The sequence below is a fragment of the Natator depressus genome, chromosome 14, assembly GCF_965152275.1.
Source record: "Natator depressus isolate rNatDep1 chromosome 14, rNatDep2.hap1, whole genome shotgun sequence".
Lineage (NCBI taxonomy): Eukaryota > Metazoa > Chordata > Testudines > Cheloniidae > Natator > Natator depressus.
Genome location: NC_134247.1, coordinates 8,295,308 through 8,317,479, shown reverse-complemented (window position 1 = coordinate 8,317,479; position 22,172 = coordinate 8,295,308). Strand labels below are relative to the sequence as shown.

The 22,172-nt window shown below is 39.1% G+C and overlaps 1 protein-coding gene across 1 annotated transcript; it reads right to left on the bottom strand.

Moving 5' to 3' along the window:
- Nucleotides 1-375: 375 nt before the first annotated feature.
- Nucleotides 376-21,281, bottom strand: NOL11 (nucleolar protein 11). Its single transcript, XM_074971188.1, has 18 exons — nt 21,104-21,281; nt 15,718-15,831; nt 14,604-14,660; nt 13,659-13,804; nt 13,171-13,228; nt 11,659-11,794; nt 11,058-11,255; nt 9,093-9,169; nt 8,428-8,551; nt 7,312-7,421; nt 6,264-6,341; nt 4,658-4,842; nt 4,035-4,160; nt 2,355-2,579; nt 1,672-1,750; nt 1,241-1,333; nt 840-947; nt 376-504 (listed from the first exon to the last, which is right to left on the bottom strand). The coding sequence occupies exons 1-18, from the start codon at nt 21,251-21,253 to the stop codon at nt 391-393; spliced, it is 2,178 nt and encodes a 725-aa protein (XP_074827289.1). The 5' UTR covers nt 21,254-21,281; the 3' UTR covers nt 376-390.
- Nucleotides 21,282-22,172: the final 891 nt, after the last annotated feature.

Genomic DNA, 22,172 nt, shown 5'->3' with positions numbered 1-22,172 from the left:
TACTATAATTTCGCTCATACTGATGAACAATTCTTGCACAGTATAATACTGTCATCTCGTCTAAGAAAGTGCCTGTCAAGACCCTATTTATGAAGCTATTTTACCAATATATAATCAAGTTTGCATAAAATCAAGTCACATTTTAGAGTGTTACTGGGAGTATATTTTCCTAGTATGATTATTCTGATGTCATGTGGGGTCTTCTATAGGTCATCCAGTGAAAATGGGAGAGCTTTATACATTAGCCTCAAACTTGTACCCCTCAATGTAGCTACAGAGTAAACCAGTTACCCTGCACAGAAAGCTCACAACCCATTATGAAGAGGAAATAAATCCTTGTCAGAGAAGGGATTAAATAAAAAATAAGTTTATGAAGAACACATATCAAATTCAAACAAGTTCCAACATTTCAATAGAATATAAGCCAAAGTCTTTTTGGTGTTTTATTCTTTGCAGCTCTTGCAAACTTCCTTCTATCTTGTTGAGTTCTGAGTGAAATCGTACCTAAGAAGAAAAATTAAGATGTTTATAATACAAAGCTTATGGAATGCTTTTCATATGTGAAAATAGTGAAAAACAATTGCACATTTACATGATACACTCATCCTGAAGGATCTCAAAGCTGTTCAAACTACAAACACAGAACCACTGCAATACTGTCATTTCTGGGCCTGTAGTAGATGGAAGACGGTAGAAATTTGACACAAAGGACAAAGCATATGGAGTAGAGAAGAACAAATGTGTATGATTGAGTTGACTGTATTTTTATATCTCACGTGCCACTTGGATACTAAATCCATACTCAAAATTAGTGCAGTATTATAGGAAGTGTAACTTACTTGTGCTCTCACAAACTTATGCAAGCTAAAAAGTAATCCTTTTGCTTCTGGTAGCATCACCACAACTGTAAAATGAGCATCTAGTAACAGGCACATCCAGTCCATAATCTGAACAAACAAGACAAATCAGCATTACCATAATTATAGTTTAATGATATCTAACATCTGCTTAACAGATTACAAGGTCAAAGGTTGAACAGGACATTTGTATTGAAAGTTTAAATTTCTAGTGATGTAAAATGAAACCCCTTTATCTTGGAGAATGTGTCTTTTTCCAAGCCACTTTATAGAGATATTAATCTGTTAGCACGTAATGAATAAATGCAATACAATACACTGATCTAAACTACAAAATTATGCCATTACCAAATTTAGGGTAATATTTAATGCTATCTTCTCACCTGGTTTATGGTTGGAGAGCACATGCCAGGAAAATTCATACTAACTTTTTCACTGCACTTTATATACAGGTACTGCAAATACTGGAGAAACAGCTAGAAGGAAAATAGAGTCAGACTGCTATAAGATTCTTAGCTATTTCCCCCCCTGAACATGCCCCTATTTGTAAATTTTAATATACTGTATCAGCACACAATATAAGGGAAAGGAAAAAGACTTCATTATTTGTTAATTGTAAAGTATTGATCTCATTTTTAGAGAGACTGAGAATTTAGCTTCAGAACACTTAATACCATTTTTAATTCTTATTTGATATCTTAAACCAATACATGAAAAATAAGTTTACGCAACTTAGAATCCATCATAAAAAAAAGTTTTGATTTATAGTTAGAGCTAAACTGATAATTAGTTCTAAGTAGTATAACATGCTTACAACGACTTGCTGAGCTGAAAGGTCTTTCAGATGAGGCAAGAGAAACGTTTCACTGTATGCTGAATGGAGAATGGCATTTCTGTGTAGGATTATTCAGGAAATACAGTTTCAAGAATTGTCATTTCTATGAAGATTCAGTGGATCTTAAATTTTGTTAAAGTAGTTTTCTACACTTTTAGGGAGAAATGCTGTTTTGGGTTCTGAATATTCTTCCTAGTCTTTGTGCTTCTACCGTGATATAAGTTAGTCTCAGTCACTGAGACTAGCATGTTTTTTTGTTTATTTTTTAAATGGATTCAATTTTCTTAGAAGTACTGTAGTTACATAGTTAAGGGTGCCTTTGCCAGCCAAACACTTAATACCAATTTTTCTGTGACGCTAACATTTTATACCAAAACTTTTATTATTGCAACATGAAATTGTATACAAAAAAGTAAATGTGAATCAAAATTAAGTATCACTTATTTTACAGCATGAATACGAAGACTGCCTTATTACTTTGTGTGTAGTTATAACCAATTTATCACAACTGACAAGCTTTTTATGATTAACAAGAGGTTAAGACAGACTTTGGAACAATGCTAATAGTAAGCACCACTTATTTTACAGCCTGTATTTTAATCAAACTAGAGATAATTCATGACGTAACAAAATTAAGATGGCATATATGCATCAAAGGATACAACAGTGCTGCCTTTTGTGGTCCAACAGGGCATAATTCTTCAGTGTTCATCACATGGGACTTCTGTGTTAATTGAACATCACAGCTGTCCTCCATCAGTTCAGAACTGAAGCCATTCTGTACAGTTTCACTTTTTTTTTCTACTTGATCATGGGGCGTAATATCGATGTAACTGATTACTGAATCTAAATTCACATTTGTTCCTTGAAGGCTGTCATCATTGATGCTATAAGAAGGAAGGGTCATTCCATGGACAGACTATTAAATGTTTAATAGTTTGTATATTCTCTGCACAGGCAACACTATCAATCTTTTTACACCAAAATAGTCTATTAGCACTTTGAAGCATACAATACAGATGAAAGAACAAGAGAAAATCCAGTTAAAGTATTTCAGACTTAATATTTATAAAATGTGTATTGATTCTAGCACCACAAGTTTAAATTACCGTGTCACCAGCCATTCTATTATGGACTAGTTTAAAGAAGGTTATAATCTAACTAAGTTTGTTTTGATCATATGGCATTATATAGAGCTATGTGTTTTGTTCCTTAAAATGTTTATAATTATTCCAACATTTAGCATGCAGGCGGTTGACAGGCAATTAGCTGCTAATATGAACACCACAGTTTGCCATTTTGAAATTTTTAAAGAACGAGTTAGTCTCCATGGATAGTAACTTTTGGCAATCCAAATAGTTTATAGAATTGTTGTAGTCAATAGGCATCTTGCACAGATAGAAGGTAGAATTTTAGTATTAAGGGCTTCTTTACACACAAAGTTGTGCCAGTTTAACAAAAGGTGTTATGTTTAGTTAAAACTAAGCATTTAGTTAAATTGTGTGTGGACATTAAAATTAATTTATCACTGTTCTATATTGATTTAGCTTGCCATTTAAGTTTACAGGAGCAAGCTAAACCAACATAAGACAGGCCCTGGTAAAATATATCACAGGCCACTCAAAACCCAGAGCAGCAAAGTGTTCCCTTTAACCTCTCATCTGTGTCTGGGGACTGCAGAACATACATAACTTATGCCACACTTAAGAAACAAGTGCATTTACAATTTTCTGTTACTTGTAACTAGCTAGTGTGGAGAAGATACTGAGACAAAGACTTATTGCATTTAAATGAATCTGCAGATGGATGGCTCCAAGTATTCTGGGGATTTTCAGGGCTGCTATTCAATCTTTTTTTTTTGGCCTGGCTTTATGCTTTGGTTTGTCTTAGCAATATACCATCTGAGAGAATATTAAAAGAAAGACAATAGTTCAGCATTTTTTGTAACGGTGAAAAACCATGGTGAGTTACATAAAAAGCATGGTATATAGGCAAAACTGACTAAGCTTTCCATCTTAAGAAGCTATCAAAGCAAGGAGGGGCGTCCAGTTTTAGTGGAAACAAGGCTAATGCCAATAGTGTGTCCTAGGAGAGGAGACAACACACAAGCCTGGCATCAATTTAGGCTAATGAAGTAATTTGCTGACCAACAAGGTGGTGAGTAAAAATTCAAGAATAAATAAAATTTCAGGTTCCTGAAGGTTCTTAAAATATTGTTTAACTCTTCATCTGTAAAAAAAAGCTTAGAACGCTAAAATGATTCTTAGGAATGTATTGAAACCAAGTCTTCAGGTAAAAACTAGACTAACAGAAGGGAAATATATTACCAGCTTCCCGCTTACCTTAAGAAAGCCTTCAAGCAAGCACAGGTAACTGCTTCAGGAACGTCAGGAAATTGCTGTAGACAGAGTTGCAACAAATGCACATCTGTCTTCTCCAAGGCAACTGCCATTAAGTCTGGGCACAAACTGAGGCAGAATAAAGAAGTTAGTCCCCACATTTCGAGCACATGTGAACTACTGAAGCGTTAACCTTCTTTTAGATTAAGGTGCAGAAGTATTGTCCAGTGGTTAGAGCACTAGTTTAGGACTTGGGAGACCCACGTTCAACTCCCTGCTCTGCCACAGACCCACACTGGGCAAATCACTTAGCCTCTCTGTACCTCAGTTCCTACATCTGTAAAAAATGGGATCACAGTACTGCCCTACTTCATAGGGATGAGAATGATAAATATTTTAAAAAAATGAAGTGCTTTGAGATCTACTGATGAAAAGTGCTATAAGAGGTACCAAAATTGATATTAGCAACAGAAATCCTACAGGTCTTCCTGTGAGAACAGCAAATCATAAAATAATCACTTTTTCTGGTAAAGGTCTCCACATTTCAACCATAAGTAACACTTTCAAAACTTCACATAAACAGCTTAGTCACTTTCAAAAGCTGGACTTAAACACTTAATATTCACCTGTAAGAGAGTCCTTGTGTCTGGATTAACTGTACCAGGCAATTTCGAGGGTAAAATGTTGGCTCTGTTTTACACCTGTTCACGAGACCTGTTATAACGTATCCAACTGTAGCTTGGAAATCTGACATCTGTGCATTTGACAAGAACTGCCTCAATTCCTCTTCAATATCATTCTGAGAAGAATCCTAAAAGTAACATTATCCAATTCAAAAAAGTGTAAGAAGTACAAGATTAGCATATTGTTACTGATTAGACTACAGTGGAGAAAAAGAAAACTTCAGACTGCAGATAACAACATGCAATGTAGATGTAGCCATGTTGGCCCCAGGATATTAGAGAGACAAGGTGGGCGATATATCTTTTATTGGACCAACTTCTGTTGGTGAGAGACAAAAACTTACAAGTGACACAGGGCTCTTCTTCCCTGCAAACTAAGATGACTTTCCCTTCTGATATGGTGGTGGTAAAGCTAAGATTTTAAGATTACCCCTTTTGACAGCCTTGTCATAATGACCAAAAGACCTAATCTAGAACTGAAAATTATACCCTTAATAATCAGATGGGAGTGGTCTCATTTCAACCCTTACTCAGTAACTGTTTTCTCATTAGTTACTATAATATTTGCAGAGATCTTTACTCAATTTCCAATCAAATAACTTGAGTTACAGCACTAGGACTGCTTGAACAATAATATTTTTTTAATTAATGTGTTGCATATACCAAAGCAGCCATGAACTTTCAAACAAGCGGGGAAGCACTTTTGATCACACACCATTTGCAACAATTTCCAGGAATTCATCAGACTATGCAGCCAACAGCGATGTTGCTCACTAGTCAGCTCAGGTTTACTTTTATAAGTTTAAATACAATTAAATTTAGTTCAGCAATTCTCAAAACTGCACCAGGATGTTGCTTAACTTGTTTCTAAATTGATGTGCTATAGTGAAAAATTATTATTGTTGATACAGGTATTAAGTTTAATTATCTTATTTTGGAAGCAATTATAGGACAGACTTCACCTTCAGACTACTTTTTAAAATTAAGTAGCTTGTTTCACATTGTATCTAGAAACTCAGGTGTGAAGATTTGGGAAGAAGGGTTATGTTGGAATATTAATTGTCAGGGTGCCTCGTGCCTCCATATAGATGTCTTATTTAAATCAAAACAAATGTAAATATTCCAGACAGAAAAAGTTCCAAAAAGTTAGAAAAAAAATTCTGACTGAACTCTAGACTTTTAAGTCTCACCATTTACTTCAGAATGTCTATTGCCTTTAAATTTAAAGACCTCCATCTTTGTGCAAGGCTACATTTATAATATTTAAATTATTCAGATGCTGTACACTAGGTTCCTAAAGCTTTGTTGAAAGAGCTAGCTTTAATATCATTAGTATTATGCATGAGCAATTCTTTTTGCAGAATAGTTATATACACTGATGGTTTAATCTCCAATATGGCTAATTCTTACAAGTATACATGTATCAAGCTACGAGGACAGGAAAGGAAGAGGGGGAATGACAGAACTCGATCGGCCATTTGGGTTGACTTATTTTGAGATATTCTAATAGGTTAGTAAAATATGAGCTAAGGATATTTTAGTTACTTACCTTTATATCTGATAAAAGCTGTTCAACTGTAAGGGTGTCTCGCTGCACTTTTGCAACATTGTTCCTTCTTGACCTTAACTGTAATTTAAGGAAAAAAATAAATCGAAGCTACCCTCAAAGCCTGGACAAAAATGATAAATCTTCAATCAAAATAACTAGGAACAGCATGAATGTGCTATTTGTGTGTTGTAGAAGTAGCATGTAGGGTTTAAGGCAGTGTTCCCCAAACTGTGGGGCACACCCCCATAGGGGTGTGTGGAGGAAAGCTCAAGAGGGGGGGCGGGGTGCATGGCAGGGCCCATGCCAGCCCCCACCCGAGGCGGGAAGCACCATGCCGCCCCTGCTCCAACTTCGCCCCTGGCCACCACTCTCCCCTTATTCCCTCTCCACCCCCCAGCACTGCTTCAGCCAAAGCTCCTCAGCTGAGCCAACTTTAAAAGGATGGGGGGAGGGGGGGGGTGTAGACAGATTCCATTACTGGAGGGAGGGGGCGGTGGGAAAGACCACAACAGGAAACGTTTGGACACCACTGGCTTGAGGTCACCAGCCGAACAATGTTGAGAAGTCCGATCACAGTTTTAGAAACAAACAGAGTTATCTGCCAGAGCCAACCCTGAAGTTTTGAAAATACATGCACTCATAATTAAGACTAAAGTTTGTGTCACGCATATACTTTTAATAAAAGTCACAGACAGATCACGGGCAACAAACAAAAATTCACGGCAGCCTGTGAGCTGTCCCTGACTTTCACTAAAAATATCCCTGACAAAAGGGGTAGGTGGATTCAGCACCCACTGCTGCTGGGGCTCCTGGGTACCCCACTGCTTCAGTGTGTGGGTGCCACAGGGATCTGCTGCTTGCGGCCGGGCAGTGCCACACTCCCCACCAGCTTGAGGGCTGGGAGTTGCGAGGGCAGGGCTGGCTGGGAGCTCCAGCCCCAGGGCAGAAAAGGTCATGGAGGTCAATGGAAGTCATGGATTCCGTGACATAATCGTAGCCTTACTTATAATGCAAAAACAAGCAAGGAAAAGATAACCCTGAAACTTACAGTTCTCTTGGATTCAGTTTTAGCAGTTACAGATTGCTGTGCACGTGGAGATGCCAGATCTTCTTCTTGAAGCATATTCCAATTCACATATGAAGACACCGTTCTCATGCCTGTGCAAACACAAAGTTATATTAAACCTATACAAAAGTTACAAAAGTGCATTCACGCAAAGAACGGACGCAAGTTAATTCTACTACCTCTCTCTCTAATAGCAGTAGGGAATCTTCTAACTCTAAAGCAATTTAAAATATTGAGTCATTCCCTGTCAATATAAAATTTGTTTCCAATTCCATGCATCTTGTGAATAAAATTAAAATAAGTTTAAGATCAGCATTAAATAAAAAATGTTTTCCTAGAAAATAAAGGTCAACGCAACTGCTGTATCAGTCAAGATACAAATACACCAGGTTGCTCTGAAATCTATCTTGGACTTTATTCTAAAGTTTAGGATGAATTAGATATGTACTTTCAACAGTATTTTACAGGTGCAACAGTACGACTGGTGTTAAGCTGACTCCACAATACCCTATTTTCAGAAAAGGCTGTGCCAAGAACTACCTCTAAGCAAAAGACTATCATATGAAGTCTGAAAATAATGTAATTTGTATTAAGGGGAAGAACAAACAAAAAAAAACACCCAAACAACCAGCACTGTATGTAAAGATGCTTTAAAAAAACTTCCACTAAAAAACTGCGTAAGTACAGTTTTATTAATAGAAGTAGTAAAGGTTTAACTAGCACAACATATAACAGTTTAGTAGCATGGGGGACAGTCATGTTATTCCTCTACAAAAAATATGCAGTAAGTGAATGCTTAATGTTGTTAAATATATTGTAAGGAAATTCACAGTTCATAAACACCATCTCCCCCCCATCACCAAGGCACGTTAGGATGCTCTGTTTCAGTGCATCGATACTACAGGTAATGTATTATGCACATTTCAATAAGTTTTTTGCAAAGGAACAGAAAGCAAAGTTAAGCTACTGTTCAGCTATTTTACTGTAAGACTGATCCTGTTTTTTCTATGAAGTTTTTCAATAGAATTTTAGTGGTAGGATGTATGCTGAAATTGCAAGTATTCACTGAATAATAGTTATAATCGATCGAACTCTTACCTGAGGTTTGAGTATCCTTGAGTTTTCCAACAGCAGCTGCCAAGGATGAAGTTTCACACTTGTATACGATTACAGTTAGCACCTTCCCATGTGTTAAAAAAAATTTCTCTCCATAACACCACAACTACAAAATATTAAGTACATTGTTAATTAACAGATGAAGTACAGAAGCTAATTTGGACTTCTGCACAAAAATCCATTCAAATCAATATATTTTTTTTAAACATCTCAGTAAGATGTTTCTTTCCATCTACCCTTACCCTTGACTAAAACTCCAACTGAGTCTTAGCATCATTGATCAAGCAATGTGAATGAGACAAAAGCTTTATTTTTGGGCAGACTATGTGCCTCCTAGTGGACTTTCAAAACTATGTTTCTTTCCAATCAATTTAGGATTTTAAAAAACCTACCTTTTAGATAGCCCTGTCGCAGTTTTATTGCATAAGCCCATCTTGCCTGAAGTTTGCCTCAAGAGTTGAGCATTTTAAAGTGTTTATTATTTTAAGCTGCTCAAAACTTCTACTGTTTCTCTAACCATGGCTTAAACAAAACATTCTGCCCCTCCCCAGTTGTATGTACTCATTTCTACAGTGAAATAGAAATGCCAAGTTTGTTAGATTGAAGCCTACAGTACCATAGATATCAATCACTGAATTACAGCTTACTTGTCCTGAGGTTCCCTGTGGTAGTTCTTTTGAAGTTTGCAATGTTTGAAATTTTGTATTCCATATAGATAGGCACTCTACAGAAAAAGGAAAAAACTGGATATATTGAGCGTTCAAAGCGACAGACATAACATTTCTCTGTAGTCTTCAGTTACAGAGAGGCGCTTCCCAAAATAAAATGAAATTGCATTTCAGAATGTATATAATGCACCTAGCACTAAGGAACAGCAAAAGTGATTTTGGCAAGTCAAATGGGGCTGTTTTCTTGCTAGGATGTCCTGCTTTCCAGTCTGGCCAAACCAGCCAGGCCAGCACCCGACGATCGCAGGGAATATATTTGATTTCAGAACCATAGACATGTTCCTGGCTGCCTTGCATTTCAGCACAGCCAAAACCAAAAATATTTTGGAAATTCAGTCTTGCGAAAAGCTTTGTATTTTATTCCTAGGGGAATTCTGTGCCATAAAATTAAAGATTCTGTGCACAATATTTTAAAAAATTCCTCATATTTTATTTGTCAGAATAATGCAGTATAATCACTCTGGTTTCAATTATTTCAGTAATTTATTTAAACTACAATACAATGGCTGGCGCATGGGAGTGGGGAGCATTGGAGAAAATCCCCAAACCTCATTACCTAATAGTAATGTGGCCAGGTTCGACCCTTTATTTCTAGTTATTAGTCAACAAAATATACACAGCCATATGCTCAGTGTTACATCATAGGCAACTGAAGAGCAAGTGAGGGCTGGGGAATCAAACTCACGATTTACATTGGCTACTGACCATCTCCAGAAAAGTCAGCAAACAGTTCATGGAGCACATTTTGATAAAACTGGTCTAAATTTTTGGACTGAAAAAGTTTCCTAACGACTAAAGCACCATAAGCATTTATAAGGCTATACTGTCCTTTACACCACTCTGGTAATGTAAAAGGAGCCTTAAAACTTTTACACCTGTTTTATACTCCTGGAGGAATTAACAAAGACAATGGGAACAATTCACTATGCAGGCAGGCTGTTACATTCTGCTCTACCTAAGGGAACAAAGCCTGCCCCACACCTACCTCCTAAGAAACACACCAAAGCCCTGCCCCTCCACGCTGAGTGTGCCGCAATAGTGAGCAATAGGGACAGAGTGTCCCTCTCTCTCTCATGCATGACTGCCCAGCCTGCCCCTGCGGCCCTGGCAGCGATTTACATCTCTAGTAGCTGGTTTGTGTGCCTGAACCAACCCGTCTGTGCTGCTGGGGAGGGGTGCGTGACCACTCTTGCGCTTCCCTTTGCTTCCCCATCAGAAGTAATTTTTCTGCAGGGAAGCAAAGAAATCTGTGGGGGACATAAATTCTGTGCACGTGCAGTGACACACAATTCCCCCAGGAGTAAAATTTGACTTTTCATCCTGATTCAGGACAGAAAATGTTCTGGAAACTTAGAATTTCAGTCCTGGGGCAAACTTCATTTCCTGGCCAGTTTATCTGCAGAAGAAGTAGATAATTTTTTTTGTATGCTGAAATTACAAACAAGTTGAAAATATTTGAGGGTTATCTCCCACTATATTTTCATACAATTTTCAAAAACAGTGTAGAAATACTGCAGTTTAGAGAGTGAAATTCAATAGCAAAAGTAGTTTCTAGTCTTGGGTTTGACACTACTATTTACAATTACAATCCATTAGAGGCGTTATTTCAGTAAGTGTAGATTGCAAACCACTCAGTTGTATAATTAACTGTACTACAATAGTTTCCAACAGTAAACTAGCATTCTGTCTGAAATTCAGTTTTTTTTACCATCCCCACTAAATAACTGGGTCTCTGAAAAAAATTTGTAAATTCCCCGATTAGAAATTCCAACCCAAGATCATTCTTTCCTGTGAAGAGACCGCAAAAATAATCCACCAACTGGTCTATGTGGCCAACTTTTGTTTTGTTTAACTTCTAAGACAAAATTGTCACTTCAAAGTTACCTTTAGCAATATTAGGTGGAGAATCCGAACATCCCAATACTGCAACATGATCTATATCAAGGATGGCTAACGAAGCTCCTTTTAGAACAGTGTCAGACACTACAATTTTGAGCAGTAGTGATTTGGACAGAATTTGCTCTTCCTCTGGGACACTTTGTTGCAGTGACATCAGAATCTTATACACACATCCATTAGAATCTATCAGAAGAGAAAAGTGACACTACATTTTAAGTTAATGATTGTGTCAAACCATGCCTCTGCATTTTTCTAAAGCTTCATATGTACATCTAAGACCATTATAAAATCTGCACATGAAAAGCTAACCTAAATGGACCAACTTTAATCACAATGCAGTAAGTTCAGAAGAGAGTTCAAATGCAGAACTTTCTTAAAGACATCTCATTGTGCAACGCATAGCATGATCAGGTATAAGACTTTCCAGCCATCAGAACAAGAAAATGCTTAAAAAAAGTTTTAATTACTACTTCTACACAAAATTTAATACCAAAAAAGTTATATTAGACAACAGCAATTCACAAACAGCTGTAGTTGTTAGTTTACAAGTTTCAACCAGTTACATCCATCATAAAATAACACTTACACAAACACAGGAGTGTGAGAATCTTGTTTTTTGTATATGCTGTAAAACTCAGTGGATGGGATTCTTCTTGTTCAAGCTTGTACTTGTGTAGGATATTTGGGTTAACCTTCTGCACATACACAAAATAATTCCCATTCTAAAAAAAAAAAGTTTACCGCTATTTCATTTACAAAACAGGGACATGCTACAGATATTATTGTTACAGACTAGCAGTAGTGAACTCCCATACATGCCATTTAGAGTTATGAACCTAAACTCTTAACTGGACATGTTGCACAAACAACTCACATGAAACAGTTTGTAAAATTCATGCAAGTTTAAGTGACATTATAAACTAATGCAATACAAATGGATTTACAGGGAAGATAAAAACGAGTTAATGAAAAAGCCAAAGTATCAGAATCACTTTCAGGCACTAATCAACAGTGCATATGAAGGAGTCAGAAGACGCTATTAACATGAACCAATACAGGTTTTCTGGTTAATAAACCAAACATGACGCTCAAGAAGCCATTTCATTGGCTAAACATAAGATTTCTGAGGAACTTGCAGGGAGAGTCCTCACTATCCCAAGCACCAAGAATTAGTTATGAGGGTTATCTTTTACTTAGTATTTCCCAGTTTTTAATTTTAAGATTTCAAAACAAAGCATGACTGGTGCTCCTAGGGACTCAGGAACACAAACCACTACTACTGTTCTGATTTTAATCTTAATTGCTCTCTAGATTCATACCAAAACTAGTTTCCCTTCTTGGAGGCAAAATAATGGTAGAGTTCAATGAGACTGTCACTTTGTAGAGACATGTACGGTATTTCAGATAAATACACAGGAATTCCTTCCTCCCCACCAAAATGAGATTTTTGTAGTGTGTCATCTTTGTAAATAATTTGTATTTTATACAATAGAACCTCAGTTACAAACTGACCAGTCAGCCAAACACTTATTTAGAACCGGAAGTACATAATCAGGCAGCAGCAAAGACAGACAGACAACTGTGTTAAACTACTAAAAAAAAATAAAGGGAAAGCAGCATTTTTCTTGTGCATAGTAAAGTTTTAAGTCAATATTCAGCTGTAAACTTTTGAAAGAACCATAATGTTCTGTTCAGAATTACAAACCACCCCCATTTCTGAGGTGGTGCTCCTAACTCTGAGGTTCTACTGTATGTAAAAATATAGCTTTAAAGTTGTAGGCCTCTGTAAGACTTATTTTAAGTTGTCACTACATTTTCCATCATAATTAAATGTCCTGAATTTTGCCCCATCCCTGGGGTAATGAGAACAAGTTCATTATTACTGAAAAGCTAGATGACATTTTGTAGATTTTTCAACTAAGTCACGCTCATCACTACAGGACAACTCAATTGTAATATAAATTAAATAGGTAACTGAAATATTACAATACTTTACATCATGGAAGTTTATATTTATGAAGTTAAGCAAGAAATACAAAGAAAGACTAAATTTATTTATTTATTTTTTGCTATAACAAATTTTTAAAAAGCCACTCACTTTCTCAGTAGTAAAAATTAAAACAGGTTGTTGTGTTTCCATGAAAGCTTCACTCCACCTAAAAGTTGAAAGTTGTAGGATTATTTCTTGCTACAAGTAAAAACAATTGAACATTTTTAAGTGGGCAATGAACTAAAAATACATAAGCAATAGATACATTTAACTCAAAACTCTAGGTACATCTTCTGGAGGCACTGCCAATAGAATGGATGCCTATCACTGTGATCTTCAACATCACTTCAGTCTTCTAAATGCATTAAATTATGTATTTAGACCTTTATACATATATTCTCATTTTAATAGGATACAGCCGTATAGCCATAAAATAGTAGTGCACAAGACATTTTTAAATACGATTGCAGCTCTCACCTCTGCAACACACACTTCAGGGCACACAAGATGGATAATAGCAGACTTAGAACTTGATTCACATATGACCATCAATTCCTTGGATTATGAAGGTAGTTCCCTAAAACGGTATCACTCACCTAATGACTTCATCTGAGATAACATTTTCAATTTCTTGTTGTGGTGCTGCCAGCAGAGCATCTAAGGTTCGCACAGCACCTCCTTTGAAAAGCACAAGGGGCTCTGTATAGGGTAGTGAATGTATCCGATATACCTCAGCTGTTAACTGCAAGAAAAGTGCTCTCTTTAAAAGTTTATTTTACATTCACAATTCATTGCCCCCAAACTGTTGTACATTTGATTTTTTTGTTTTTTATTTCTACAGATTTCTTATAAAAACTGACTAGCAACAGAATGTTGCCAGTGCAGAATTCCTCATAATGGAGTCCCAGCAAGTTCCACTTTTGTGAAACATTACGATGCATCATCATTTCACTGCCGAAAGAGGCAATTGCTAGAAAAACATCTGTTCCAACTTAATTAGCATCACATTTCTGTGTCGCATTAGGTAGGTTACAATCTGGAACAGTTAAGTGACACCGGGAATTTAAATATAACTGCTAAAGCACAACACATCCACCAACCAGACCTCACTCTAAAGAAATACAAAACGCAAATAAAGATTTTCTGACTGAAAAACTCCCATTCAGTTGAATAATTTACCTTTTACTCACAGCAATAGGCTAGAAGAAACCTTATGTATTGAAATTTAATTAGCCCAGTGGCCCCATTCAGAAAATCCCACAACCTATAAATTCTATTATGTTTCAAAAAGAGTTATCACTGGTCCTACTAACCACTTTAAGTCAAATGTTTGTCAGGAAGATCTTTAAACCTAAGCACACAGGTGAATTACTATAAATATTCCATACTACTGGAAGTGTAAATTAAGGAGACAAGTAATTGAAGAAAAAAATTATATATATTCAACATTTCACTGCAAAGCTAACATCCTCCCCTCCAAAAATTCTTAATTCTAATTTTAAAGTGAATATACATTACTATTAAAAAAAAACCAAACTTACTGTTGCTTTAAATACTTTATCCAAATTAACATCTTCATCCTTCCATATTCTTAAAACCTTTAAAAAAAGATGGTTTTATAAGTATGATGAAACTGTCCATTTACTGTATATCACAGACTGGCATATGAAATATTTGTTAGTGAAAGCAAACATATCAGGAAATTTTGAATGAATTCTGAATTCACAAGGAGTGACCTTAGTGAGAGCAGTCTTGAGGAAGCGGTTTGTGTGGGAGGGACAGCCAGAGGACCCAGGCAAGAGTTGAAGGAGTTAAGACAGCAGAAATTCAGCACAACCGCAAGAAGTTTGCATTTGAAAGGGAGGATGGATAGATTTTTGAGAACAGAAGATACAGAAGCGTGACTGAAGGAAAACAAAAAGAAACCAGATGAGGATAGACTAAAAGTGAGGAAAAAAGGAAAATTCCGATGAAAGGAGTTGGAAGGGGATATGATCAAAGCCACCCTCTACCAGGTCAGGGCCCAGGCCGGAAAGATATAGTAGGGTTCATTAGTTATTAAATATAATTCATTGGCATGAGAAAGTATATGAAGTGTAAAGAAAAACAGAACCGGTGGTTATTTTCAGTTACCTATTTAAAAGATGAGAACAGAGAGAGATAAGGTAGCAGAACAGGAGATGTGAAGATGTGAACTACCCCAATCATCTCAACAGGGTGTTAATGCAAATCTCACAACATAAAACGTAAATTACTACTTTTGAATTCATTTTAACCAAAATATTCTTATGCTTATGTCTATCATATGAAAAGACTTTATAGGAAAGAACTTGCAAGTTTTCAAAAGGCAAGTAACTGAATATGTGGTTCTCAACATAAGGTATCTCCTCTTTCCCCCCCAAATGTGTGTCCAATCCCAGTGCTGCATGCCATCCTCTCCACTGCGCAAAAATGCAATGACTGAGGTGCTCCAAATTCTGATGGTGTGCAACCTGGGGCATTCCAGGATTTGAAAAGCCCCAAGAGAATGAGTAGCTGCATTTATTCTGGAAAATTCCACACTTTTCCAGTACTTCAAATAGCTAAATCACAATCAATTACTTGTAATTCACTCAGAAGACTTTATATTCTCAAACACTAGAAAATAGCTCTCACCTTATTGTCATGGACAGCAATGTATTCACCAGTTTCAAAGTTACACACAGCTGGGCATGTGATAGTTTGATCTTGTTTGACTGACCAACAACCCAGTGGCTTTTGGTCCGAAACCTAGACAAGTGAGAATAATAAGTAATTTAGATTTCCACGGATGACGCAAGCATAATTCCAAAGAGGGTAATGAGTCAAAACAAAAACACAAACTAATCAAGTTTCACTTGAATATGGAGTTTATATAAAGAACACAGGAACTACCATTCTGGATCAGACCTAAAGTCCATGTAGTCCTGGCTCAGATGTTACCAGTACCAGATGCTTCTGAGGAAGATGCAAAAACCTCATAATAGGCAGATGTGTGGTAGTCTTCCTTCCATATTAGGTTTCATCCTGGTCTCTACACTTTGAACTGAACATGTAGTTTCCAGCTTGCATAAACATACACATGCTAGCTTTGATTGAGCTAGCATGCTAAAAATATAACCGTAACTGCACTGGCACAGGCAGCAGGACGGGCTATCCACCCTGAGTACAATCCTGTCTAGGAGCGTAGGTACTTACTTGGGAAGCTAGCCTGTTCTGTTGCCTGTGTCTACAGTTAGCATGCTAGTTTAATCAAAGCTAGTGCATGTACATATACCTGAGCTGGAAATTACACCTTCAGGCTGAAGCTTAGATATACACTATTAGTTAAAAATTGATTTAAACCCTGAGGCTTAATATCCCTTCCAAAATTTGTAATCATTAATTAGGAGATCAAGCATATCCAGAGTTTACCATGTAAGTGTCCAGTCCCTTTTTGAATCTTGTTAAATTCTTGGCCTCAACAATTTCCAATGGAAATGAGTTCTCCAAGTCACTCCTAGAGCCTTTTTAAAATACAGGTATAACATTCTCTACCCTTCAACCCTCTGGAACAGTGGCTATTTAAAAGAAGATATGGCAGATTTTTGTTAGCAGCTCAGCCACTTCATACTCAAGCGTCTTCAGAAGTCTTGGACATAAGCCATCTGGGTGTTGACTTATTGCTTTTTAATTTATCAGTTTTCTCCAGTATTTTTTTCTTCAGGTACGTTGATCTGGTAGTACTTCATGCAAGTTACCAGCAAAGCACAGCTACAGGTTAGGTATCTCCCCAATATCCTCAGGAGCAAAAACCGAGAAGCTAACTGACTTCGCATTAACAACATCCTCCCCCTTTTAAAGCCTCACTGATTCTGCAGACCAACCAATTCTTTCACAGACTTCCTGTTTCTGATATATTTAAAGAATCTCATTTGCTTTTACATTTTTAGCTATTTCCCTTTCACTGCCTGATGTGTTATTTATGTTTCTATTTATTGGCTTCCCTAGAGTCTGATTTCCAAATTTTGAGGGATTTTCATTTGGTTCAAACAACTGCACTAACCATGGCAGTGAGCCACCCTTGTTTATTCCTTGCATTCCTTGTTTTCTTTTTGTTCAGCAGTCCACATATCTTCCAATGCCTTTTTTAAAAAAATTAAAGTAGTATTTATGTCACCTCTAAGAATTTAACTTTGTTATTTTTAAGTTTAGGGTCTTTTTGCCTAACCTCATTTCTCCCTTTTCCTAAAGTTTAGTGTTACTATGTTCCTTTTTGGTATCTTACTTGCCCCAAGCACGTTGACCATAACTATACTGTGATCATTATTACTCTTTTGTTTCCGCTACACAAGCTAATTCAAGAAGTGACAGTATTACCTAAGACTGAGCGAAGAATTGCCTCCTCTTGAATATTCTAGAACTAGTTGTTCCAAGAAACAATCATTTAAACATCGGAGAAATTGTCTCTTCAAAAGTTTGAGAACCACTGGTTTATACTGGTTACCCCTTTCACACAGCAAGCCTCTGAGTGCGACCCTCCCCCTTATAAATTAAAAAACACTTTTTTTATATGTTTAAACACCATTATAAATGCAGGATGCTAAGCGGGGCTTATGGTGGAGGCTGACAGCTCGTGACTGTCCCCCATAATAACCTCGTGACCCCCTGAGGGGTCCTGACCCCCAGTTTGAGAACCCCTGCTTTAAACTCTGTCCTATGATGCCATTTGACCAGTTTATGTGGCTGTTGTCCACCATTTTCATTACTGTTAAATTTGTCTTCCTTTTTGGTTCTCTCTGTACTGTGTACATTCGCACACCTTGGGATTTGCACTCATATATGTTAATCATAGCAGCATTACAGCCTTACCTAAAGATCCCGACTGAGATCAGGGCTGTACACACAGCAAAAGGCAGCCCCTCTACTAAAGAGTTTACAGCAAGCAGACAACGGAGACAATTGATGGGAGAATGGAATTATTGTACCACTGAACTTTTCTTAATTATGTAGAGTTGCCGTTGCTTTCGTAGAGTGAAGAAGATCTGGTATATGCATCCACGCCCTTTCTGAAAACCAGCGTTCTCAGAAAAGAGGAAGCTATCAACTGCCTCGGATATATGCTGGACTACGATCTTATACAATACTTTGCTTGGCACATATAAAAGTGTGATACGATGCCAGTTATTACAATCACTGACAGTTCCTATCTTCACTATAACCCCATTGATCCACTCATCTGGCACTTTTTCCCTTTCCCAGACTGATGTAAATAGAGGGGCCAGGATAGATGCTGCTAATTTAGGATTTACCTTGAACAATTCTACATTCAAGTTATCCTTGCCAGGAGCTTTCCCATTTTTTCAGGATTTGATGGCTTGAATGATCTCTTCCTTAGTTGGGGTGTCTGTGTTGATATCAAGATCATCTTCTGCCTCCTGAATGTTTGCTTCTTCTTTAGGTGGCTCCCTGTTCAGCAATTCTTCGAAATGCTCTGTCCAGCGCATTTCTTGTTCTTTTCTGGTTGTTAGTAGGTGGCCTTGTTTGTTCCTGATGAGAGTGTTTGTTGCTGTCTGCCGTTTACCATGGATAAGCTGCGTCATTCTGTAGATGGTTCCTTGTTCACCACGAGCAGCTGCATCCTCTGCTTGTGTTGCCAGATCATCAATATAATTCCATTTGTCTGCTCTCACAAGGCGTTTGACCTCCTGGTGTGCCTGGCTATACTGCTTGTGGTATTTGTCCTTTAGCTTCTGGGATTTTGCGTCTAAAACTTTTTTCTTCAAGGCTTGTCTAGTTGCAGAGTCTGCAATGGCAACTTTACATACATTTCATAGACTTTGAGAAGGCTTTTGATAACATTCACAGAACCAGCCTATGATGCATTCTGCAGGCATATGGAATTCCTTTCCGTATAATCAACGTCATCAAAAGCTTCTATTTCAACTTTACGTACAGTGCTGATCACAGTGAGCTCAGTTTTGAAGTCAAAACGGAGTACGTCAGGGATGTGTCATGTCTGCAATCCTCTTCAACATTGCCATTGACTGAGTAATGCGGCGTACAACAGAAGACATGCTAAGAGGCATTAAATGGACACTTTTCACCCCTTGAAGACCTGGACTTCGCAGATGATCTTGCTCTCCTATCACATAGCCAACACCATATACAAGAAAAAACAACTTGAGTCAACGCATACAGCCAGCAAATTGGACTGAAAATCAACCGCAAGAAGACAGATCTCATGACCTTTAATATTGCCTCACCATCACCAGTACGCATAGAGGATTACGTTCTCACCAACGTAGAAACATTCACATACTTGGGCAGCACCATCAGCCAGGATGATGGAACAAGCCAGGACATCCGGAACAAAATCAATAAAGACAGGAACACCTTCAGGAGCTTAAATACAGTCTGGCTATCATCAAAATACAACACCAAAACCAAACTCAAGATTTATCAGAGCTGCGTACTTTCAACACTACTTTATAGTTCAGAATGCTGGGAATGAGAAATGTCCAAACTGTCTTCATTCCATACAACCTGCCTCAGAAAAATTCTCCCTATCTTTTGGCCCAAAACAATCACACACCAAGATCAATTGGCAAAGTGCAGCCAAGAGGATCCGAGCACCATCGTTGCCAAGAGGCACTGGAGATGGATTGGTCCTGTGCTTCGGATGGAAACTGATTCCATCACCAGAGTAGCAATAAGATGGACACCTGAAGGCAAGTGAAAACGAGGCCATCCAAAAACAACATGGGAAGAGCTGTGGAAGCCAAGCTGAAAAATCTGGGGCACAGCTGGGGAACCATTGAAAGACTTGCCAGAAACAGACAGGAGTGGAGGAGCTTCGTTGTTGCCCTAAACGACAGTTGCGTAATAGGAACATGATGATGAACTTTTCTATTTTGCTCTGTCAACATGAAATGATTGTATGCAGTGTTGTAGCCATGTTGGTCCCAGGACCTGAAGAAGAGCTCTCTGTAAGCTCAAAGACTTGTCTCGAAAGCTTGCCACTGACAGAAGTTGGCCCAATAAAATATATTACCTCACACCACCATCTCTCTTGAACATAAAATGAAGATTTTTTTATGACATTTTACCCTTTAACTTCAACAACTTTTTTTTTAAAAATGAAAGCTATTTGAAGAGTAAAAAGTCACTTAACGGTGGGGTTTCATTTCCAATTTGTTACTCCCCAGACCAGCAGGCAATGGAGGCTGTAGGATCAAAAACTGTCAGTTAAAACAGTTGTAGCACTGCCTTCTAAAATAGAAAGTTACAAACTATCACGTTTCACGATAGACTGTTTCTCTATGGATTAGCAAAGAAACTGACCACATTGCTAACTACAACGCTGCACAAGAGGCTAAGTATACTGCAGGGCAGCATGGCTGAAGGAAATACATGTTTTTTCCCCCCTACCCTCAGAAACATCAGGTACCGGCTATTATCAGAGGCTGGGTAATCAGACTGGAAAAGCCTATGCCCTGATGCAGAATAGCGAGTCCCAGGAGTGCAAGGCCAGGCTTGGGGTGCGCACAGATCTGACGCACAGCGCCCCGCAGGTGCCTGAAGACAAGAGAGGGTACAGAAACTTTTGCTAAAGCACACGCACCCGGGGGGTGGGGGGGGGGGGGAGAAGAGAAGAGAGAAGAGTCTCCTGCAGCAGCTGAAGCGCCGAGCAGGGACACAAGGGCAAAGGATACATCCCCGCAGGCTGCATGGCCCTTCCCCACCCCGCGCTCGGTGTCCGGCAGCGGGGGTTGGGGCAGCCCGGGAGCAGGGAGGCAGCAGCCTGGGCGAGCTCTGCCATGCTGTCCCTGCCCAACATATACAAGACGGGCTGCAGCGGGACAGGCCAGCCCAGGGGCCTGAATCCCCGTCCCGGGGAAAGGGGGGGCTCCGCACAGGGTCCCTGCCGACGAGCATGCGGTGCACGGGAAAGAGGCAGGCGGATCTCACGCGGTCCCGTCCCACGGAGGAGCGAGGCTTCCCCGAGAGAGCGGCCACATCCGCCGCCGGGCGGGGCGATCACCTTGTAGAGGGTGGCCGTCCGGCCGCGGTCGGTAAGCAGCACCCGGTCGGAATCCGGGCCGGGCTCCAGCCCCAGGATACCCTGGCCAGCCCCCGCTCCCGCGCTGGCAATCAGGCCGCACAGCGTGAACTCCTCACACAGCGCCGCCATCTTACAGAGCCGCCGCCTCTCGCGAGAGCTGGGGAAAGACGCGAGGCCACGTTCCGCGAGAGAGCCGGAGCAAACAGCCAATGAGGGGAAGCAAGCGCACGCGCGCGAGAATCAACTGCTAGGAGGGGATGCGCATGCGCATTTATCTTTATGCGTGTTGGGGCATGGCCGACCTACTTATGAGGGAGGAAGGCGTTTGGTGCTAGGAGGCAGGTCTGTGTGGTTCCCCGCGCGGGTGCTGGGTGTAGACTCCCCTCCCGATGTACTGTGAGACCTTGGGCAAGTCAGAGCCCTGCTCTAGAGCGGGAGGTTGTACTGTCTCTGACTGGGGGGAGGTGCAGGTTCAAATCCTGGTCAGAGAGCTGAGCATCCCCTCACCCCCATTCCAGGAGAAGAGAGGGTGCTGGCTGCCTCTGTGTGCTGGGTCCTCAAGGTCTCAGGTTGGCAGCTCTCTTGATTGTATCACAAGTTTCCCAACATTTGATGTTTGACTTAAAGCCCCCGCTCCCAAAGAGAAGAGTCTCAGCTGCTGTTTAAAAATAACAGTGCCCAGCCCTCCTGGTTGCAGAGAAAAAGCTTGAAAAATCCAGCCCAAGAGCAGCCTCAAAGCTCAGAGGGTAGCTCAGAAAAAGGACCCCACATTTATTTATTTTGTAAACCTCATGATTACTACACCAATCTCATGATTTTGGGGGAGCCTGGCTCATCATTTTGTAATGTTTGGAGTTGGCAATACTGATTTGGGCACTCAAAAACTGAGGCACTTGGAGTTAAAGGGCTCATCTGAAAATTTGTTTAAAGTCATAGTTGGGACTGAAACCCAAACTCTCAATATCACTATACAGATTGCATTGCCTTTCATTAGGGACCGTTCCTTTGTGAATTAACAAGTTTTTCCTCTTGTTCTGCTCACTCACAC

Excerpts from the sequence above, each read along its gene's own strand:
- NOL11 (XM_074971188.1), bottom strand. The coding sequence starts at position 21,253 with ATGGCGGCGCTGTGTGAGGAGTTCACGCTGTGCGGCCTGATTGCCAGC. Across the intron at positions 14,661-15,717 it reads TTGCTGTCCATGACAATAAG|GTTTTAAGAATATGGAAGGA; the intron begins GTGAGAGCTATT and ends CTTTTTTTAAAG. Across the intron at positions 8,552-9,092 it reads CACAGGGAACCTCAGGACAA|TTGTGGTGTTATGGAGAGAA; the intron begins GTAAGCTGTAAT and ends AATATTTTGTAG.